Source organism: Rhamphochromis sp. 'chilingali' (genome assembly GCF_963969265.1).
Source record: "Rhamphochromis sp. 'chilingali' genome assembly, chromosome: 10".
Classification (NCBI taxonomy): Eukaryota; Metazoa; Chordata; class Actinopteri; order Cichliformes; family Cichlidae; genus Rhamphochromis; species Rhamphochromis sp. 'chilingali'.
Genome location: NC_137937.1, coordinates 33780032 through 33804281, shown reverse-complemented (window position 1 = coordinate 33804281; position 24250 = coordinate 33780032). Strand labels below are relative to the sequence as shown.

Below are 24250 nucleotides of genomic sequence, written 5' to 3'. Positions count from 1 at the left end.
AAAAACTTGTTATCATGTCTGCTCCCGAGCACACTAGGGCCACCTTTAAGCACCTGAAGATTGCACAACAAAAAAGACCATGGATGTGTTCCTCAGCCAGAGGACTTTGTTTGTTGTACTTACAGTAGGATGCAAAAGTTTGGGCAACCATTATTTTCCTGTATAAATCGTTGGTTGTTACAATAAAAAATGTCAGTTAAATATATCATATAGGAGACACACACAGTGATATTTGAGAAGTGAGATGAAGTTTATTGGATTTACAGAAAGTGTGCAAGAATTGTTTAAACAAAATCAGGCAGGTGCATAAATTTGGGCACTGTTGTCATTTTATTGATTCCAAAACATTTAGAACTAATTATTGGACCTAAAATTGGCTTGGTAACCTCAGTGACCCCTGACCTACATACACAGGTGAATCCAATAATGAGAAAGAGTATTTAAGGGGGACAATTGTAAGTTTCCCTCCTCTTTTAATTTTCTCTGAAGAGTAGCAACATGGGGGTCTCAAAAACAACTCTCAAATGACCCGAAGACAAAGATTGTTCACCATCATGGTTTAGGGGAAGGATACAGAAAGCTCAGAGATTTAAGCTGTCTGTTTCCACAGTTAGGAATATATTGAGGAAATGGAAGACCACAGGCTCAGTTCAAGTTGAGGCTCGGAGTGGCAGACCAAGAAAAATCTCGGCTACACAGAAGCGACGAATGGTGAGAACAGTCAGTCGACCCACAGACCAGCACCAAAGACCTACAACATCATGTTGCAGCAGATGGAGTCACTGTGCATCGTTCATCCATTCGGCGCACTTTACACAAGAAGATGCTGTATGCGAGAGTGATGCAGAGGAAGCCTTTTCTCTGCCCACAGCACAAACAGAGCCTTTTGAGGTATGCTAAAGCAATTTTGGACAAGCCAGCTTCATTCTGGAATAAGGTGCTGTGGACTGATGAAACTAAAATTGAGTTATTTGGGCATAACAAGGGGCGTTATGCATGGAGGAAAAAAACGCAGCATTCCAAGAAAAACACCTGCTACCTACAGTGAAATATGGTGGTGGCTCCATCATGCTGTGGGGCTGTGTGGCCAGTGCAGGGACTGGGAATCTTGTCAAAGTTGAGGGACACATGGATTCCACTCAGTATCAGCAGATTCTGGAGACCAATGTCCAGGAATCAGTGACAAAGCTGAAGCTGCGCCGGGGCTGGATCTTTCAACAAGACAACGACCCGAAAAACTGCTCTCGATCCACTAAGGCATTCATGCAGAAGAACAAGGCCATCTCAGTCCACAGACCTGAATATTATTGAAAATCTGTGGTGTGAGTTAAAGAGAGCTGTCCATGCTCGGAAGCCATCAAACCTGAATGAACTAGAGAAGTTTTGTAAAGAGGAATGGTCCAAAATACCTTCAACCACAATCCAGACTCTCATTGGAAGCTACAGGAAGCGTTTAGAGGCTGTAATTTCTGCAAAAGGTGGATCTACTAAATATCGATTTCATTTCCTTTTCTTTTCTTATCTTTTTTTTTTCTTTTTCTTTTCTTTTCTTTTCTTTTTTTTTTGTGGTGCCCAAATTTATGCACCTGCCTGATTTTGTTTAAACAATTATTGCACACTTTCTGTAAATCCAATAAACTTCATTTCACTTCTCAAATATCACTGTGTGTGTTTCCTATATGATATATTTAACTGACTTTTTTTTTTTTTTTTTTATTGTAACAACCAACAATGTATACAGGAAAATAAGAACTATTAACAAGGTTGCCCAAACTTTTGCATCCCACTGTATATATGTACATTTTTTGTGCCTAATTTCTACACAAGGTGATAAAATCATTGACAGTACGTTTGACCAAGGATGTGAGTGGCTGCATCAGTGACAGACCTGACTGACTCTGCATGTCTGAACAATGGTATGGACACAGGCAACAGCTACTGGATCTGTAGGATCTGTAGCTGGATCCCCCACAAAACAGATACTTTAAACACTCGATGGCATGATAAAGCCAATGACCACAGAGGTAATCCCAGCCCAAGTGACCATCGCTGAGGGGGTGCCAGTGTAAATGCGAATGTTGTTTCTGGCTGATGGTCACACAGAGCCAAGAATGTACCGTATACTGACTTGTGTCAGCATAACCGCCAGTGTGACAAAGATGATAATTCCCAAGCTGTGATAGACAAAGAGAGGATGATGATCATTGTGATGCATAGACTGTCTGAAGCAAGAGACTGTTTAACGATAATCATGCTGTGGTCTAAACTTTTACTGTATATGATGCTGAAGATCCTTTGGCCTTCTAGCTCATTTAGTAGCAGAATTATTACAGAATTAATTTAGCATTGGACATTTGGTAACATTCACAATGGCAACTGCACAGGCGTCATGGATAATGGCCTGTTTATGCAAAGTAGGTTGATTCTGTTCATCTGCATGTGACATTTTTAATGGGAGAAACATTTCACCACTTATCTAAGTGACTCTCTTAAAACGTTTCTCCCATTGAAAACGCTACGTCTAGATGAACAGAATCAACCTTTTGGGATGTACTTACCTGGATGATTTAGCATGCATCAAGATCTTTATACAAAGCACTTTTCAAAAATCAATAATTTGCCAAAAGAAATCCAATAAAAAGTAAAAAAACAAAAACAAAAAAACTTAACATAATGAATATGGCTATCAGGTTTCAGCATTGGCTCTGAGTATGTCAGGACTAAAGGACATTTCTGACTCTCTTTTAAGATATTAACTAGCTTGCCATAGCAGGCCAATAGTTGGGTCTCTAACTAATCTAACATGTCTAGGACAAACTTTAACCCTAATGTTTATTGGATGTGAAAATAAGTGGTGAAAGTGAGAAGATTTTAGCAGCTAACCAGACCAAACAGGGAATGCAAAAGATACGTTTTTACAGTTAATCATCTCGGTCAAAATTAATATTTGATTGTGCCAGCACTTCTCTACTGTGTCCTAATGTAGACCATCACACTTTTAACTGATTTAATTATGTTGTTCAAAAAAGGTTTTACATGAGACATTTTAGATAGTGGCATCTTGGAAAAGACCATATTTAAATCTGGGTTAGAAACTTATGATAGATCCTGAAATATTCTTTATGAACCATCTCACTCTTCTTTTATTTAAAAGGGAAACAGACCGCTATTTCGTTTTTGTGTTTTTATGTTTTTACTCCACTATATTAAGCCCATGTGCTTTAATAGATGTACCTTGTCTTGCCTCGTCTTGCATACTGGCATTTTTTATTCCTGCATTTGCAAACTGTGTGGGCAGGAAACTATTTGCACCTACACTCCCAACAACTGCATTAAAGCTTCCATTCATTACTACCTGCACTTTCCACGTGCAGTATCAGCATACACGTGGCTGAAGCCAATTATCATCACAGATTCCCATCAGTATTACTTTGAAGTGGCTGTAACTTCCTCTTTGAAGCTGAAAAATGCCTGGATTCTCTTCACAGTATTCCTTTCATTGCAATTATGCAGTCATCACCCACATGAAACAAAGCAAGACTAAAAGAAATGTGAGAGTTGCTCAACTGTCAGCGAAATTGACAGTTGCACAACTCAGACATTTAAGTTGTAAACGCCTTCATATTTAGGGTCAAGACATCTTGGAAACACAAAATTTTTGAAGGTACTTTATGAATTCATGCAGGAACTGCTAAATGGCACGGATAATGATATGGATTTTGATTGGGATATTTTCATAATTCAGTGCTCAAACATGCTGTCACATTTTCTCTCGGTTTCAGTCTCAGCAGACGTCTAAAACTTGTTCTGTACACTTCCTGCATGTTTGAAATACGTTTGATTCCTTTGCTTTTGTTCAACTGTGATCTTTGGTTGGAAAAAATCAAAAGAACTTTATGCATCTTAGGCATCAAAAGCATTAGAAGCATCTGAAGCATTGATCTATCAGAAACCGAGAACACAATTAGTATTACGTCACACCGACATATTTGTACTTACTGCAACCTAAACCTGATTCTGCACTTTCATTTTCCAGTCAGTCCCAAAAATTCGACTATACTGGGATTAATATATAAGAGGAGCCTGTGCAAGAACTTACTGTTTTACCCATGTCTTGGTGATTTAATGTTAATTGATTGAAGGTGTATAAATATCTTTGGGAGTACAGATATCCACTTATAATTAAATTCTACTGAAGGGTGTATCTTGATTTTGCGCAATCGATTGAATTAGCAAGAGCCAATAGACAGCTGATGAATCTGTGTCCTTATTGCAAAATGCCTAAACACAAAGGCAAACACTCAGACAAGCAGTGGGAACCTTGACTGAATGTCTGGGTGAATAGAGGATAACATGGCTGAGAGATGTGTCACAACAAGTTTCACCTTTTTCATCAGCAGGGTGTGAGATTCCTAAACACATTCATGCTGCCAGAATCTTTTGGACCAGTCTTTCCAAATACGGCATGCGATGAGGCAAGCCACTGGTTGTCTGATGAACTGTTCACTAACAGCAAAATTGACTGAAATTAGACCTCATACAGAAATATCTTGGTGGCCAGTGGGCTGGTCCGGCTCTCTGCCCCATACTCAGTGTTCTGTGTCTGTGGGTTGGTGGGTTTATCTACAGAGGCATATTATGTTTAAGAGACATGCAGATCTTAAGGAGTTTGAATTGTAGACTGAGGCACAGTTTGAGAAAAAGTGTTTATTTCAGAAAACTCAGGTATTATGTCAGAGAAAATCCTGAAAAACTGTGAACCCGAGCACCCAAAGAGCCACTTTTATGTAGTTAGAATGGAAAAGTAAGATTAAAGTAACATCAAATTTGTTTAATAGGTACTACATGCAAGATCTGATCAAAAGTCTCCTGGACTCAACCCATACAACTCAACATTATTTCAATTTTGGCTGATCTCCCCTTCAAGGTCATCTTCTTGTGCACCGCTGAGCAGATCCCTCCATGGCTGCTGTTGTTTGTATCCTCCTTGAAAGTCCTGTTATTACCTCTTTTCTTTTAGCTGTGATCTTTACATTGGGTGTTAGCATTGTTTAGTGCTAAAAACCAACTTCAGATTCATCGTCTAGGATGCAACTGGAGTCCACTTGGAGTTTTGGTGTAACATCACTGAAGCGAGAACATCTAGCTGAAGCAGCCTGAAACCCTGTGCCGCTAACAAGAGTTCCCTTTCCTCTACTTCCAAAGCATGAAATTGAAGTTGAAGGATACACTCATTGACACAGGTACATTTCAGAGTCATAAAGAGCAGGACTTCTATGCTATCTGCTATATGCTTGTTCTGCTGTACTGTGGATTGTTTTTAGTCAGGTGTGATGTCATTTCCTGTCTTTTCAGTAAATTATGGTTTCCTCAGTGACTCTTTTTGAATACAGTGTCAAATAATCAAGTGAACTGAAACATCAAGAACACCCTGGTCAAGAAATGTATGATTAAAAATCATGAATGGTTGCTTACCTTTTTGTTTTTTAAAGTGAATATATTATCTCTAAATCAATCTTTCTCTATTCTTTCTCTGCGTCAGTATACAAGCCTAGTCACCAGTGTGATCAGTGATAGATAAATACAAACATACGGAAGTTCCTTTTTTCACAGTAAAAGTAAACTTGTCTTCATTCATCATGACTTCTTAAGCCAAAGTTGTGTAACAATTGTGTACGTGCAGTTTCATCACTGATACCAACTCAGATTCTCAAGAACTGAATGATTCATAGAACATCTAGAATTGATGGATGGATGAAGGGAGAGCAAATGCTCAGACGCACATCTTTTAAATACTCCAGGTAATCTGTCCAGATTTAGGTGATCAATTACACTGAATAACTTTGTGTACCAGGAACCCGAAAAGGCAACAAAGACAGACAAACTGGCAGAAACATGCAGCATGTCCAGCAAACGCATAGCCCACAGCTAAATCTCATCCACCTGTGGATGCTTCACTCTGTCTTGTTGCATTTGCAAGCCACACAAAATGTCTGCAAGGGTATCATCTGCCCTGAGCTGTACTTTAAAGTGGACATGAAACACCTTGGAGCCCTACTCTAAAAAGCTGTTCTATATTTAACAGTGCCAAAGGTTGCTGCTAATAGTGTAAGTATAGTGATTTATGTTAGCAAACTGGTAACAGGATCAATATCTTAGTGTAAATCAGGGACACTAAAACCAAAAACTGCTAAGGGGGGGGTCACTTTTGTACGGTCCCTGGCTGTATGTTAAAAAACAAAAAAATGATATACTGTCCACTTTCTCTCTCTCTCTTTTTAAATACTCACTCGCTGTCCTGAAATGGGAGAATACACCTTTTAACTGTAAATCTGGTTTCCAGGGCACTTTATAAATGAAGACTATATGGAGGGAAGCCTGTTTAAGTTAGGTGCACTGTTTCACCAGACCAAAAAGCTGAAGTCCATGATGTCTCCTCTGTGTTTAACCCTTCCCCGTTGGGTCGGGTGTAAAGGCTGAGCAGACCAGATGTTCACAGTGTGCAGTCAGCACTATTTTATGGATTAAAATATTCTCTTTGCTCAAGCACATCCAAACAGTTACAATATAACAAGTTAATACATGCACATCACATCGCAAACATACCTACTTACCTTCTTATCGCTTACTTAGCTTCTTACAGATGCATGATAGGAAATTCTTACTTCTATCAGCGGGTCTGCAGCGAAAACAAATTAATATCTGCAACAATCAGGAGCCCCTAGTGCCTTATTTTTTGTAAACTTTATTTCCTCATGTCTAGTTAGAGATTCTGATCTCACTAAGAGGAGTATCACCATGACAAATCACCAGATTAAAACGTGACTGTTCCTGCGCCTTACATGGCAGCTCCTTTTGTAAGCGTTTTCTTGTATTACGAGGTAAAAAAAAACAAAAACACAATTTTACTTTGTTTCTGACAACAAATAATACTCAATCTGTTAGTTCAACAGATTGAGTTGTAAATTTGCATAAAAATGCGCATGTCATTATTTTTAGTGAAATGCAATCCAACAATCATGTGAAGAGGTTTCATATTACACAGCAAATATGATCAAACACTTGGATAGAACAACTGTCTTTCAACAGTCAGTGACCTCCACCAGAGCCTGGCTTAGTGAGGAGGCGCATCTGCTGAGACCAGGTATGCAAAAGGTGAAGAGAAAAAAAGAGGAACATAGAGACCCAGGTCTTTCCTTGTAAGCAGACAAACAGGACAAACTGCCTGCAAGCTGAAAAAGCTAGATGACATACAAATAAGAAAAAGGCACAAAAACACCTGGGTTTTCCTAAGCTCAGCAGAGTCCTGTGCAGCTGTTTACACGGCATTGCAATCACAGAGCTAACAGAGATGTATCGTGTTTTTTCTTTTCTAAGATTTATATGTGCTAAATTGCTAACGTATGAAAGTTAAACCTCAACGATGGCTGACTAAAAACTTGAAAACGTGTTTTAAAGATCATTTCATTGTCTGCTCAGACTATGTGAGGTTGTGGAAAGCCAGACTCGGGTTAAATTTAAATAAACTTAAATGCTTTGAAGACAAAATCCCACAAAAGTTCCCATCTTCACTCAGGTCACTGAAGAAGCGATTACTTTATTCTATGTTTTTTTTTTTTATTACATTTGGTAGCCAGCTATGCAGTAAATGGGGTTTTGATCATTTTAGAAAGAGGTGAAAAAGTCGGAAAATATTTTTTCTCCGTAAGCTTCCTTTGACTCAGTAGTGTAACGTCTTTTCCACCCTGACAGTAACACTGCTGTGCAAAACCTCCCACATACTATTCAAATCGTCTGCTGCTCATGTTTTATTTCCGACTGAGATGACCACACAGCTCTGTCTGCTGTCTGAACTCTTTGACAGCGTTTACATATTTCCACTTTTACTGTAAAATATGACCCAGCGACGCACAAAAGCTTTTTCTTCTTTAAACAGTTTTGTTTGCAGTGTCGACCACATGTTTCTTTTAATGTCTGCTCGTGCTTTCTCATTGTGTTTTCTTTGTTTCTGACCCTTTAAACCAGGAATCGTGGTCACTCTGCACACACATCATATTATCCGTCATTTTCTCCAGTCACATATCCGTCAGACTGACCATGTGGGTCACTGTGATGCAGTAATGCTGATCAAAGACGCTTCTAATTGACACTGCTCCCCCCGTTACTGGCGTGCTGCCATGTGAACTGGCCTACGTGCCGGACCGAGCAGCGTCCAGGCGACAGCTGCAGGGGGAGGAAGGGGTGCATTAGCACACAACCCCTTTTTACTGTAGCTCTAACAACAAAACGAATTCAAAGGATAAATCCAGCATATTTCAGCCTAGGCTGTTTCCCATGAATGGGTCTATTGTGACTACTGTACTGCTGACTTTGCAATCGTCACCTCCTGTCTAGAAATTTTGGGGATTCCAGCAACAGGGCATCCTACAGTTACCGACACTGCTTCTGTCATCACTTTTGTCTGCTTAATCCCATAAATCCATCTTTTCAGGGCAGCATCGTAGCACGAAGTAAAAATATTTGATCTTTCTTGTACAACTCACCCAACTATGGTCATCTTCTTTCTGAGGATTTGTGTATTGCAAGTTTGCTACGAAATTTAAATCTGTAAAGCGAGACAGAAAATTGCAACAGAATGCATTTAGTGAAAAGCGTGCACATTGATGATAAACTTTATGAAAAAACACTTTAAAATGTAATATGAAACAATCTCTCTGTTCCTTAAAGTGTTACGTTTGGACTGTTTTAAAGCCAAAAAGGAAGCATCAAATCTTTTTTGTGTGTTTGTTTGTTTGCTTTTTTCTCTTGATCTGATTGGATGAGCACGTGTGAGGGGGAGGAAAGAATGGGGCCGGGGGGCCTCAGCGAGCTCTGAGTAACCTGCTCTGACTCCGAGTAACCATCATTAACACAAATACCCAGACTCGTCTTAGCTAGAAAAACGATGGTGCTGTGTCACTCATTTTTCCCCCTTTTCCTGTAACTGCTGGACTAACATCAGCACCTGGAAAAATTCAGAGGTGTCTTAGGCAAAAGTTTGATCATACACAGTGACAAAAAGATTCCTTCTAGGAAAGTGTAGCTAAATGTAGATGAATTTCTTACTGTCAGGAAACAAAGACAGTTCAGAAGAAATTATGACTGTAGTCGTTTTAAAATAGAGTTACTGACATCTTTGAAGAGATATAATATTATTTTGTAGTTGTATGAACAATCTTTCAGTTCTCCACAGCAGCTACCTGATTTTCCAGGAAAAACTGCACAAAGCTTTTCAATTGTATAACAGCTGTATATATATATGTATGTATGTACATATATAGATAGATAGATAGATAGATAGATAGATAGATAGATAGATAGATAGATAGATAGATAGATAGATAGATAGATAGATAGATAGATAGATAGATAGATAGATAGATAGATAGATAGATAGATAGATAGATAGATAGATAGATAGATTCCAAACCAACAGATCAAATGAGTTTCTCCTTTCGAAAGCTGCAGAGAATAGAAGCAGCCACTCTTCATCACCTTTATAAACCTTACAGCAGGGACAGCCGCTTCTAGAGCCTCTGCAAGATTGGTTAGCAAACCAGCTACTCAACTTCATCAACTGGAAAACTTCAGACAAGTTCGTTATCTACAGTGGAGTGAAAGAGGGCCACGTCTTTGCACCAACAGGACAAACTGGTACAAGGTATACCAACGAAAAGTGACAGACTAATGACAGACTATATCAAGATCGAGTACACGTATTCTCCTGTAAGACAGCGAAACCTGAACACTGATATGACAGAAACTGAAGTTCAGCACTTTTCATATGTGCTGCTGCAAGCATGTATTGAACATTACAGGGCAGAAAAAAATGCTTAACTACACCGGAGTGTAAGTATTCAGCACCCTGCTGAAACAGAGGTGTGCTGGCTCAGGCATGTACTGACAATGGATGATGGCTGTACTCCCAAGCATCTCCTCTATGGAGCTGGCATAGACAAAATGTTCCAAAGGCAAACCTCAGATATGGTGCAAAGATTTCTGCAAGGGAGATGTGAAGGTGATGTGCATCTGAACAACTTGGCCAATCAGCTAGGTAGGCAAAAGAGAAATAGTACACCACAGACACATCTCTACAGTAAAGCAGAAAACGGGACTCGAGTCTGTCTTTAAAGAAGACTGTTCTGAGTCTGACTAGTTGGGACATGCTTTGGCAACCTGTTTATTTATTTATTATTTGGCTAACAGTGTGTCATGCTGATGTAATTTCCTATTATACAGAAATACTAAATTTGAATGACCGGCTGAATGAGGGAATATGAGAAGAAAATTTCATTTCGTTATGTTAAAATACCAATTACCCATTTGTATTGTTAGGTTTGATTACAGCCCCTTCATGATATTACAAGACCTTTTAGTAGAATCCTGCAGCTCTTCTTGGCTTTCTGACAAACTCAAATCTGCTTACTTATGATTTCCATCTTACTCTTTACTTACTATCAACATGGTTAATAGGATGGTTGCAGATAGCTTTCGTCAAAGGATTTCCCCAACAGGAAAAACATGAGAGTTTATGAGATAATCATGATTATTTCTGAAAAGAGTCATTCATACACAAACGTGCAAAAAAAACCCAGAATGAAAACCAGGAAGAGGAAAATATGTTTTGCATGCATCCTTAATAGAATTACTGTGTGCTTCTATTAGTTCTGGGCATTAATACACGCACAGGGACACAGGCATTAACATGTGGAAAACCCCAGAGCTGAAAAACACGAAAAATAAAATAAAATGTGGCTTATCTAATGGCCATTTGAAGAAGGCTCCTGAGGTGAGTCAGTCGCTACATAATCTCATGTTAAAATGCTCCTTGTCTACTTTATAGTACAAATAAACATGTGTACAGCCGGGTACACAAATGCTTGTGGTCTTAATGGAGATTTTCTCCACTCACAACAAATGTCAGATATGTTAATTGAGAACCACACAATGAGAAAAGTTCAGTAAACTAAAGCCAAATCAAGGTTTAAAGTCAACAAATCGGAAATAGAGTCCAGCTTTTACAGAGAAGAGTTACCTACTGCATTTATTATTATCTCTAGTGTCTAAAAAAGCTTCCTGTTCTGATCTGATAACCTTTCTGTGTTTATATTCCTCGTACAATAGGGGTGTTTCCTTCTCTCGGTTAAGGTTGTCTGCCAGACAATGTGAGCAGTGTCATTGTTGGCTGATTGACAGCAAAATCTTCACACAGCCTATTTTTAGTTGACGAGCTTGCAAATTTTCCAAGCCGTGTCAAGTTTCTGTCGGTCACAGAGATTAAAAGTTGACAACACTTTCTTGTGTCACGGTGAACTGCCATGGGCCCAGTGCAAATGGTCTTGTACAATAATCTTTGCACACGTGTGCATTTTTGTTTTCTGTTGCATTTCATGTTAAACTGTTTTACGAGTGTCATTGGACTTTTTAAGCAACGTCTGCAAACTTTGGTAAACTAGATCCAATAAAATGATGTGTCCCACATGAAGTGGGGCATGTGGTCACCCTACTTTGCTGGGTTGGATCAGACTCTGTACACTGGAGTCACCTCCACTTCACATAATGTATATCCTGTCCACAAAAGATGTTCCAGTGGATGACTTCTGCATATTAGCTATTGCCTCCCTAATGTGTATGTGTGTGTCATATTCCATTTTTCCTGGAGCCATCTGTGATGAGTTGATCCAACCTTGCATTTCATTCCATCTTTAGTCTGAGAAAATTCCCTGGTGTAAATGTGAATGTGGGTGGTTATCTGTGTCTCTGTGTTAGCCCTATGATCGACTGATGACCTGTCCAGGGTGTATCTTGGAAAAAGATGGATATATGAGCAGATGAATGGACATTCCCTTCCCCCGGGCCTGCATGGTTATTTTATCTAGACTGGATCAGAGGAATGCCCTTCAGGATGCTCTCTTGGGGATTTCCACAAAAAATATGCAAATTTTAAAACACCAAAACCAGAAACCAGGCTCAGCATAGAGATAAGATGCTCCCAAATTTTGCAACCTTACTGAATAAATAGGGCACTGTGTGAACTCACTGTAATTATCACAGATTTTAATTTGTTTTTTTGTTTTTTTTTGATCAAATGGGTAAATAGGGCAAAGGAGAATTGCAATGTTACAACAGTTTCCTTTACCGGAGTCTGACCAACTTACTAAGTGTATGTCATCTGTGCCTTAATGTGACACTGTGGGAACCAAATGAACAAAGACACAGTCATACACCTGTGCGCTCACCTGCACACACGTACACACCTACAGTAAATATTTTATTGCTCTTAAGACATCTGTGAATCATATATACACAACAGTCAACAAACACACACACACACACACACACTTCAATTCAATTCAATTCAATTCAATTCAATTCAATTCATTCCATTCAGTTTTATTTATATAGCACCAAATCACAGCAGCAGTCGCCTCAAGGCGCTTTATATTGTACAGTAGATCGTACAATAATAGATACAGAGAAAAACCCAACAATCATATGACCCCCTATGTGCAAGCACTTTGGCGACAGCCGGAAGGAAACAAACACACACACACACACACACACACACACGCACACACACACACTCTTGGAATCCCTGACAGAAACCGACATTCCAGCTCATCAAACTGTCATCCTGCTCTGAGGTGACGCCATGTCTTCTTCTTCTTCTTTTTTAAAAGGCTTTAACTTTTAATCACCTCAGTAGTCACTCACAGTGCTATAGCTGAATCTATCACCTCAGCCTTTAGCCACATCTCTCTGTGTGCTTGTCTGTCTAAATATGGCTCTGTTTAGCTCAGTCATGCCAGCTGAGTGAGGTTTTACAGCTCCATTGAGGTCATAAGTTAGTGTGCTTTTAAAACACCTGTGACAAAAATGTCACATGTCAATGTTTAATGAGTCTATTGATAGTTACTAACAGCTTGCCATGTTCCTCTTTGTTTCTTCTTTGAGATTATGTCGCATGACCTCATCAATAAGCTTGAGTGTACAATTTGTGAAAGATTTTTTGTCCTCTCTGTAAACATCAAACACAAACACACTACGTAAGTGTATTCTATGATAGTTTATGATGCTTGTGAATTTATTATATGTATGCCCGATCTTATCTAAACAAAGCAAATTGTACTTTTACAATTTCACACAGAGCACTAGACCTGCTCTGCTTTTCCATGTCTTTCATCTATATACCGTTACAATGGTAGGTGTTCATACTCAACCTGAAGTTTCACACAACAAGGTCAGTGTATATACAAATACTCTGTACGAGCCAAAAGCTCATGCTTCAGATTACATGCCTGGTTTCAGACAGTTTTTGTCTTACTCTTCACATCACTGACAGGGGATGACCTTAATATGGGAATCTCAGTCACTTGAACACTATAACGTGAAAAAGGTATTTCAACAGGTGACCTTCTTTTACACTTGACAAAGCGATTGGACTCAATGTGTCTGTATTTCCTCAAGGGCTGTTTGGATATCTTACATTTTGTTCCTGTTAAAGGTGCCAAATAAAATCAGCAACAAAACACTTCTGCAGCAGTCACACAGGCACACTAACTCACTCAGCTCGGCTTGTTTACATGATTTATGGTATATTGTGGTAAATGCTGGCAGACTGGGGTAGACCTGCAGCACAGACTTGATGCGATTATTAGCTGCAGGGGGTTATAAATGCATTTGTGCACTGGTATACATGCTCCACGATCTGCTACTCCAAACCGACAGTGTGTTGACCTGCTGACGTGAGGTGATGCACATGCTCATATTGCTGAATGACACGATGAGCTCATGCACTCACTAATTTTATGAGATCATATGCAGAGACATGTAAAACAGCAAGACACAAATGCTAAATATTACGAGTCCATACTGACATCATCTTCTTGAGGCAGATGTCTTCTTTCTGTCGTTTCTTGAGGCCGTTTCTTCTGACTACTAATGTTTTGAATGTCTAGACTGAATGTGACGGTTTATGATGGTTTTCGTGTTATTTGTGTTGTTAAGTTATCATTAATTTCCCCAGTCACATAGAATCTCCTCTTGGAAAGAAGTTTAATATCATGAAATTACAATTCATTACCTTTTTTAAGCTAAATGATTAAACATAACACATTTGCTTTAATTAAATGGTAAATGGTCTGTATTTGTATAGCGCTTTACTTAGTCCCTGTGGACCCCAAAGAGCTTTACACTACATTCAGTCATCCACCCATTCACACACACATTCACACCAATTACGATTTTAAAACTGCTTTTTGCACAAAGCTTTGTACAAATATTTGCATTTACGCTCTTTATTTTATTTAATTTTAGCAGTTTTCTCTGTGCCACTGGTCAGTTTTTGTTTTTGTAGCATAATCTTCCAGTCTAAAGTTCAAAAGGTAATCCAAGTTAATGCAGAATATAAATTATATATAACGACATCAACACTGTATCAGAGAAATCAGCTGGTGTTACAACTCAACACAAGTAGACATACCGGGCATGTGCCAACACATCTACTTTCTCACAGTGATACCAGCCAGTTGCGTATTCCACCTGACAGTCTCAGACTTGTGTGTGTTTGTTATAGCAGCCTGCGTGGGCTGATTGAGGGATTACCCATGAGTCAGTGACTCAAAGACCCCTGTGCTCACAGTAAACACCCACACAGGCATTGCTCAGTTTACCTCACATAGCAGTTAGAGTGAAGATTGGTTTGAAAATGCCTCTTGCAACAATGATCAGTTTTGGAGCAGAGAACAGGTCAAACCAGAAACATGTCATCATACAAAGAGTTTTTACTGCACACCAGTGGTGAAACAAGCACTCACATACTTTTAGTCACATGCATTGAGTAAAAAATACATTATCTTTTAAGCATAACACTAACGGAAAAAGGTACTGTAAGGCATGGTCGTATTTATGGAGGCATTTGCATAAACAATTTATTCTTTATTTTAAAAAAGCAGATGATGCGTGTTAAAATGAGTGTAGCAAACAAATTACGGATGGTGCTGCTATATAAAAATACACTCTCTGAATAAATACGTACTTTTTACCACAGGGTTACACACTCAGAAATATTCACAAAATAGTTACAATTATTTGAAATGTTAAAATGTAAGCCTTTGACTGAACATTATTATTTACAATAGGTCATCCTGTGTCTTTGCCGGGCACTACTGATTTGCTTCAAGTCTTTGTGCCACATTGTACACCATGTAAGCTTAGGCCTTTCTCATATCTGTTTCTCTTCTGGTGACATCTGTTTCATGCTTTCGTCCTTCTCCACATTTCCTTGTTTGTAATGTGGTCACACCAGTTTAACTTTGAGATCTGCCTGACACATCTTCAGTGGAAAATATTACCCTTCTTATCAGTTTTGACTGTACTCATCCACGTTTCACTGTCCCACATAACTGCTGTTGTCGAGCTGGAGTGTCATCTCAGTGGCGGTGACAGAACAGGTGGAGCACATTCTTTGGAAACCACCACTATCCATCCCCAATCAAACTAGCATGTAGAAATGTTTTCAAGAGGAAACCATCTCCACACAGTATTCGAACTTAACCTTGTCTGTGTGGCTATTCCTCTCTTTTACCCTTTTCTCATTCACTCTGTTCGCATTTAGTGACTTTGTCCTCCATCATGCCACCACACACTCCACCTGTGTCTCTGATCCTCGATCCACTGTTTGAATCCTCCAGGGCTCCTCCCCTGTCCATCCTTGGGATGTGCCTAGGCTCCCATCACCAGCCTCAAGTTGACACACTGCTGGATCTGGGCATTGGCTCTCAATTACTGTAAAATAAGTTTTTATTTCATATAAAGAGAGTATTGTATGTTAACACTTAATTATTGATCAAAAAATGAACAGTGTATTTGCCAATATCTTGTGAATCCACAGAATGACAATTTTAAATTCAAATTCAAAGAACAAAGTTCAACTAAAGTTCAACACTTTCTATAAATGCCTATTTAAATTCCCCTTATTTGTGGTTAAAACATGTATGGACATCTTGTATAAAATAGCCATTTAGCCATAAACCCATAACGACCCTTCGCCCAGACACGAGTAAGTGCTCTACACTAATTTTTACTGATCTGCATCAAATTCAGTCATAAAGGAGACTTTGTAGTGACTTCTGAAAGATAAAGACATTAATGTAATGATTCATTTATCAGTGCGTGTCAGTGTACTCAAACTAACCTGTGCAGGTGTGTGGCTCCTCTGTGTAGATCTGCAGGAAGACGAGCACAGACAGGAACAGAAGACAGCGACAGGCCTTGTCAGGAGCTTCCCTGAGTGGGGGCCTCCTGCTCTGAAAGGCTGGATACAGGACCCGACGGGGACGGCGAAACCGAGTTGGAGAGGGAGGTGGAGAAGAAGAGTAGGATGTTGTCAGGGTACTGGATTCTTCCAGAGGCCCCAGGGCAACAGGCACAGGTTTGCAGCAGGAAGAGAAAGGCATTGTCGACCCTTAAGCTTCTTCTTTGTCCTGCTAGTCTTATGTTTCAGCTTCTCTGTGCTTTGGTATTCTGATCTTAATACCTTTATATTATTATCAGGAAGTCTCTATTATAAACAGCTCCTGCTTCTCTTTGTCAGACTTCAGATAGTTTTTGCACGCAGCATATGCATCTGTTTTGCCCTATCTATCTTCATCACCAGTCTGGTTCTAGGTCTGAGTTTGAAGCACACACTCTTTAAATATGTGCAGAGTAGGTGTTGTCAGTCTGCCTTTGGCCAGTTGGACGCCACCCACCTCGGGAATTATTGTTGTTAGGAGTTAAGATTATTTTTGGATGCACGCAAACTCCTTTCCCCCCCAAGGAAGCTTTTCTGCCTCCTCCTCCCTACAAATCCCTGCTGTAGGGAAAATCCATGGTGCAGCTGCATTACCACCTCAAGTCAGAAGGCAAAGTTGAGGATTGCTGGCTCAGTTAAATACTCTCCATCATCACCATTCTGCCATGAAGTTTAATGAAATGTGTCTAACAGTGTCTTGTTGATAATACATTTGACTGGGGCCTTACACACGGAACATTTTTACTCACGGACTCAACAGGTCCACGTATAACGCCACAATTCCTTAGAAGGAACTTTATTTTTCAGAAGGATTTTTATCTTTGGTTTTTACATATCATCACTGGCGGATATGTTCCTTCGGCAGCACGAGCAAAACATCTTCTGGAGCTCCAACTAACTGATTTTTATCAAATAAAAGTACATTCAAGTCATGTTTTATGGTCAGCCTCTGCAATAAAGGTGAATGCCACAGAAAAAAAGATGCACAGTAGACAAGCACACAATTCTAGAGCTCAAAGAGTAAAGCTACAGGTTTCCTCACCTCTCCTTGCGTGTGGGCTGAACTTGTGTCTTCCCTCTCTCCTCAGGCTTTGACCACAGAAATTTGCTGAAATTTCTGGAATGTATTCAGGGTGCTTTGATTAGCTTCTTGTCTGTATTTTTGCACGCGACACACAATATATCATCAAATGCATTACAGTAAAGCTGCAGAGTCATTTATCCCAAAGTGCTGCATGCAACAGGCAGTGAGTGGACACCGACTGTCATGCAGTGATTCCACTAATTTTGACATTATAAGTCGCATGCACTTGAAAGGCTGTTGTAAGAAAGACAGACTTATTGCTTTTCTCTTCATTTACAGCTTCTTTGTGTGCTGTTAAAACTCGCAAACAGTTAAATCTCAAGTTGCCTCACAGAGCCTCAAATCCTTCAAACATTTCATAATCCATATGTTCTTATTTATCTGCTTCTCCAGTCAAGATTGTATTGATTACTGTGTTCTGTATTATGATGAATCAAACACATTCGCAAAGGCTCTTAAGTGATGACTTTGTATTTGCAGTTGACATGTATTAGATGTGCTGGTCTTCTGTCGGGTTCTTTTGATAAGCTGTAGTTAAACAAAAACATGTTTTGATGTTACTGTTATGGTTTTGAACTAATCGCTCATTTTGAACTAATCACAATTTTAAATGAACATTTTATATCATAAATTCTTAAAATTACTCAAACCATGACACATAATCAATCTCATATTTTGGAGCATTTATTGGAGTTTTAATCTGTTTATTTAGTATGTTAATTATATCTAGTTTGGGTTTAGTATGTCAAGTCAAAATCAATGTGTGGTCAACGCATCCTCAGTAGCATCCGTTGTTTCAACTTTCCAGTTTTAAAATCTCGAGAACACGCTATGCAATCAGAAGAAATATTTTCCAAGCTTGGAAAAAGGGTAAATCCGAGGAGCACGTGAGCGTAAGCTGTGATTCACTTAGGGAGTGTCAGTGGTTCAAGCCCTGACCAAAGGGAACAAATATTTCACTCAAGTATTGTCCTTTAGCCTATTTATATTAAGACTCATGTAATCTTTCTGTCCCCACCCAAAGCTCATGTTTGATCCACAAAGAAAGTGAAAAGGATATAAAAGACAAAAGAAGAAAAATACTGTTGAAATCCTTTTGCTGTGGTTGCAGTTAGTTGCATCAATTTTAGACTGACAATAAAAAGCAACAAAGATGTAAGATGTTAACACACTCAGCTGATCCCACAGACCACAACTGTTCAATGACTGTTAACATTAGGGTAAAATAATATAAAAATACATTTATAAATATTATTTTACAATAAACACTGTAATAAAACCAGCACCTGTATAGGTAGATAAAAAAATAAAACGTAACAGCTTTTGTCATCAGCATTGTTTAGTGCGCGCAGGAACGAAGCGTAAGACAAAGCTCATGTGCACGCGTTGTGCTTTGGAAGCATTAACGTCACTCTTTTGTTCACATAATATAGCAGGTAAAACATTCTACGGTGAATGGTTCACACGTCACACAGTTGTGTGAACACACACACTACTGTGGCAAATTTAGTGTTTTCCTAAAAACAAGAAGCACTCTGAAAACACAAACCTCCACCAAAGCAGGTCAACTCTGGACAGTATTTACTTTTAAGCGACTAGTAGCCTACTACACTTTGTGTATATACATTTTATTTTCTTAGGTTTTTTTTTAAAGTGTACTTTGTACAGAAAAAATCCAATGAGGCTAGCATGCTAGATGTTGAAACATAATTGATAATAGGCATTGATTTGTTAATAGCTGGACATGAATAACTTGAGGTTGTGATATATTATTATAGGCAGCTTGTTCTCTTTCTCTTGAAAACACTTTCCTTAGAGATGTAACACATTTCAACGTGAATGTTAATCATCGCGTTCTCCTAGTTCAGATATAAACTTTTAGAGAAACCTTACTCAGCACTGTGCAAATGAAAGGAAATGATTCAGACTCTGTAGGACAGGTACTGGCATGGCTTTGCCGAGTCTGGTACACCATGCTCATCCTTCTGTCTTAAAATGAAACGGTAAATGGGTGGTGGTAATGGTAATGGTAAACTAATGTTAATTGCAAAGACTCCTTAGTTACATGTTTTGGAAAATTACATGTGGGTATAAAACAAAGAGAAAAGCAGAAACCAATATTATAAATGGCACGGAAACCTACAGACTGTATGAACTGTACAAACTATATGAAGACCTGGGTCTGAATCTACAATAATATAAAATCACATTAAATTGGACTTTCTATAGTTCTGTATTCATGTTCTGTTTCTTATGTTATATCATGGCTTTTTTGTTGTCTGAAAAAGGGCAAAATGTGATTTATTTGTATTTGAAGTTTAAAAGAAATAAACTAAAGGGACAGAGCCACAATAATTTTGATTTAAAAGTAATAGAATTGTGACACACAGCAGGATTAAACAATTTAGAAAATGGGATCTTTATCATAACCCAGTATCTAACAAGGCATAAATTTATTCATTCGTTGTTTGTCGGGTTTGTTTGTTTTGTTTTTTCAAATTACTGAAAGTGTCGTGATTCAAGGAGCTTTCTGCTTAAAAGAAACCAAACAAGTTCTGGTAAAAACTGCGTTCGTTTTTCCATCTAACTTTGTAACACTAAAATGCAAAAGAAGGATGACGTGTAGGAGATGCCCCCATCGTACGCTCAAATGCTCTTGCCCTCAAGGCTAAACCCACCGGAGGAGATTTAATGCCTCACATCCTTTACCACAAATACATCATTTTTATGATAAAGCACGCTTACTAGTGAACAGAGATGGGACCAAGTCATTGTTTTGCAAGTCTCAAGTAAGTCTCAAGTCTTTATCCTCAAGTCTCAAGTCAAGTCTCAAGTAATGTCAGGCAAGTCAGAGTCGAGTCTCAAGTCACTGGTGTAAAAGTCCGAGTCAAGTCACAAGTCTGAAACTTTGAATTTCAAGTCCTTTCGAGTCTTTAAAAAAAAAAAAAAAAACGAAAAAAGGCATGTTGCAGTTATATGCTAAATGTAAATATTAGACCATGTAATTTTAAAATCTGTGTTTTTCTCAACACATGACAAAATAGTGAACTTAGAAAATATACACAAATTGTGAAATTGCACCTCTTTAAAATGCAGCTCAATTAAACTTAGCTCCAAGAATAATTTTCACCGACAGTTCTGAGATACGCTGCATGTTATTCTTGGATGCGGTTGTAGGACCAGCTTTAAAATCGCATGACAAAAATATCATACACATTAAAAAAAACTGTATCACCAACGTAGCCTGGAAAACATTTGCTAGTTAGATGAAGTCAGCTATCTCATCTTAGCATATTTATATGCATATTTATAATCATACGGTTGTTGGAGTGAGTGCATACACTCATGAAGTTTAGTAACTTCAGGTCACTGCAACAAGCCCAGGTACAGTTTACCGACGGATGGGTACAGGACCTTGAAATGCACCGTGTAGAACGAAAGACCATCGTACGTATCATAAGTTTACCAGTCTCACAAATTGTCGTCATAAATACACATTCCTTAACCGTTTATTAATAGGACCTTTGAGCTCAACGGTAATTAATTAGTAGTGGAAATAATTTCTGGTACCCATCACAGAAATGTAGCAGTGACAATAATACTGTATGCTGTAATCGTACTGGGCAATTAGTGATACAAAAAACCTGTTTTATCCTGTGAATAAAAGTATATGTTTTTGTCAATGTACCATAATAACAGAAGCGAAACGCAATATTGTGTCAGGACAATTCACTATTTATGCACAATAAACAAAGGAGCATAGCGCGACAATTTCTGTTCAGCGCCAGACTTGCTTGTAACCTATATCACCAATTATGTTATGAAAATGACGCATTAACTACAACAGCAGACTGACCTTCGTGTAAATGCTTGGAGCAGACTAACCTGTGAGCTGGAGTGTTCTGGGACGTTATATTTGATCTTTGAATGGCTGCAATCCAGTCCATCCGTCGCGTCTTTGTTACTTCGGAAACATGGCTCGAACAATTTCTCTTCAACGACGTAATCCGATAACAACCGATCTCTTTACCCGTCGGCTTCCCGTGGCTGTCATGCGACCGGCTATTGCAGTTAATAATACAACGGCTTCTTGACATTTTTGTGTTTCTTTTTATCGCTGTGTGACTGATTTTAATTGAAAGCCTGCGTGCGCTAGTACCGCTTGCCACGAGTTCCCAGAATCCTTTGCGGTTCTACCCGTGAATGACGTCACATTTTCAATCTCTATATAATATGCATGTTAAATTTTATATTTGGGGTAAAATATCAAGTCTTTTCAAATAAACCGGTTCAAGTCCAATTCAAGTCCCAAGTCATTGGTGTAAAAGTCCAAGTCAAGTCACAAGTCTTAGAAAATTTTTTCAAGTCAAGTCTAAAGTCATAAAATTAATGACTCGAGTCTGACTCGAGTCCAAGTCATGTGACTCGAGTCCACACCTCTGCTAGTGAATACTAAAACTCAGTTGCCTAATAGCATATTCTTCAGCGCAGGAACACACAGGCACGCATTCCAAAGATTCCACTCCATTCAGGTGGTTTACCTAGGAAAAGGGATCCTGGTGCGGTGGGATTACCAGAAAGTCTTTGTGTATCAGAGGGGATGCGATTGGCACAGACAACCAATACTTCCTCCCCTTCATTCTTATTTTAATCCTCCATGTTTGTCAGCAGCCCTAATGCTGTTTGATGCTTCAGACTCAGCTACACATCGTTTGTACTGGCATGGAGACGGAATACCTATCTCCTGGTTCATACCTGAGAGGAAAAGGCTCGGCCTTTGGGCTGCAGGAAACAAAAGGTTAAGGCAGGTTAGCGCTTGAAAATCAAAGTTATTACAGCCTAATGCTACAGACAAATATTTCCCTGAGCAGTAATCACAGGAGCTAACACCCTGCCCAAAGAATTCAGCTTCATTATTTAGCTTTTGTTTCGAAAGAGGGAAATTCCAGTTTCAATTCATCTAAATTGTGAAATGGGCCTCGTTCCAACTCTTCTTATAATTGGTTTAAAATGTAGGTGGATAATAACTTCATCCAACAAGATTATGGTTTGAATATCAGAACATTTCTACCTCCTCTAAATGAAACCCTCTCAATTTAGTGCCAAACTCGCAGCCTAACCAATTTACCTAACCAATTTACCTAACCAATTTGAGCTAAGTTTTATCCCTCAGACCACTGAAGCCATGTAAAACAAAGAGAGGCATCCAAAAAAATAATAATTAAAAAGAACACACAGCCTACTTTGATCTTAAGGGGGGCTGGACCAGTGAAACTCTCCTTTCTGTAAATGTAAAGAAGTTTAACTATGCATTTAGTCCCTGAGATATCTTACAGTATGGTACACCTCAGTGTTTCTGCATGATAAATGTGTAAATTCAATTTAAAAGTTCTGTTTCTCATTGCCCAGTTGTTTATCTGCTACTTAATTACGTTGGTGTGATATGCATGGCCACGAAGGAGGTCTTTTTCGGTAGGAAACTTTATAAATCATATGCAAATACAGTTAAAATTCCAAGATTTATACCTTTACTCCTTTACATTTTCCAAAGCTGGAAATGTGAGTGGGCCAGATTGGAGTCTTTGCCAGGTCAACTTTGGTCCCGGGGTCTGTTTGATGGCCGTGGTCTGAACCCAACTGGTCCTCACAAAGATAACTGCAACATTATTACTGTGGTGTGATTAGGCAACATCTGTAAACATTGCATCCTTTTTATAAGCAGGGCATGTGAGAGATGCAACTGCATTACATTCATGCAAGGGCCTACTTTACAGAGTGCACCTCTATTTACAACATTTTCCTGCAGTGAATAACTTGAAAATATTGTAATTATTGTGGGAACATCTAAATGTTTCTGAGCTGAGATAAGCGAGCAGCATTCTAGTATCCTAACAACATCAGTGGCATTCAGGATGTTGTAAATGGTAAAGGTCAGGTGTAATTTGAGTTGGTAAGTGGTTTCTAAAGGTTTTGTTCTTCTTTGTCATGGCAGTTAAAAGGTATCCGTTTATATTTGTTCCAAAAGCACAACCTGTAATTTGAAGGCTAATAATAATAATCGCAGCACCAAGTGGAATTTATCAGCGAGCACACTGGGTTTCAATTGAACAGCCTGTCCGTATTTGACTTTATGGTGTTATGACAACTGATGAATGCTCCACCTCCACCACCGCCACCACCTGCCACTCTTTAAATTTGCAAACATCCACCACAATCCTCTAGAACAATTCCTAAAGGTTTTTTCGTTTAAAGTAATTTAATAAAATTCTACTTTAGAGAGTTAGATACCCATGGCCTCATGCTTTAGAGCAGTGTGATTGGATTTACTGACTAAAGGAAAATTAAACTGAAAACGTAAATGTTTGATGGCGCTGACTTTCCATCTGTTGCCAGGTAAAACTGTGTTACTACAGCAAGCAAATGAGCCAGTCTCATGCGCTTCATGTCTTTAAATCTCTTTGTGATATTGTCAGCCAGTCAACACAAAATATGAGACTAACTGGAGGAGGAGCAGAAGCTGATTGCTGTGTTCAGCAACACTTGGTGTGCTTTTAGGTTTAATTACCGGCTGCCATGACAACTGGGAAACAAACAGGTAGCATATTCACACACAGATTGGTAAAAACATTGTTTAAGCAGCTATTTCGATGTGTGCCTCTCCCGTGCTCAGCAGCCCGAGGCCTGCAGCAGATCACGTTCTCGTCTCTCATTCTTTTTATCTGTTGTTGCTGCAACTAGGACACAAACTCTAATGTTAATAGGACAGGGTTAAGGTTTAGGTGCTCTTACTGTGGCAAAGTTCAGGAGTAGTCAAGAATTAAAATATTGGTAAT

General features: G+C 38.9%; 1 protein-coding gene across 2 annotated transcripts; it reads right to left on the bottom strand.

Annotated features, from left to right (window-relative positions):
- Positions 1-14258: 14258 nt before the first annotated feature.
- Positions 14259-21682, bottom strand: LOC308404620 (uncharacterized protein). Of its 2 annotated transcripts, XR_013973159.1 has the most exons (4): positions 21303-21682; positions 17376-17450; positions 16235-16354; positions 14259-15825 (listed from the first exon to the last, which is right to left on the bottom strand). XR_013973159.1 is itself a non-coding variant. In XM_080894761.1 (2 exons), the coding sequence occupies exons 1-2, from the start codon at positions 16494-16496 to the stop codon at positions 15671-15673; spliced, it is 417 nt and encodes a 138-aa protein (XP_080750887.1). In that variant the 5' UTR covers positions 16497-16752; the 3' UTR covers positions 14259-15670. The 2 variants fall into 2 exon arrangements, 1 of the variants encoding a protein (XP_080750887.1); XM_080894761.1 differs by lacking the exons at positions 17376-17450; positions 21303-21682 and having other exon boundaries at positions 16235-16752.
- Between the last annotated feature and the right edge of the window lie 2568 nt (positions 21683-24250).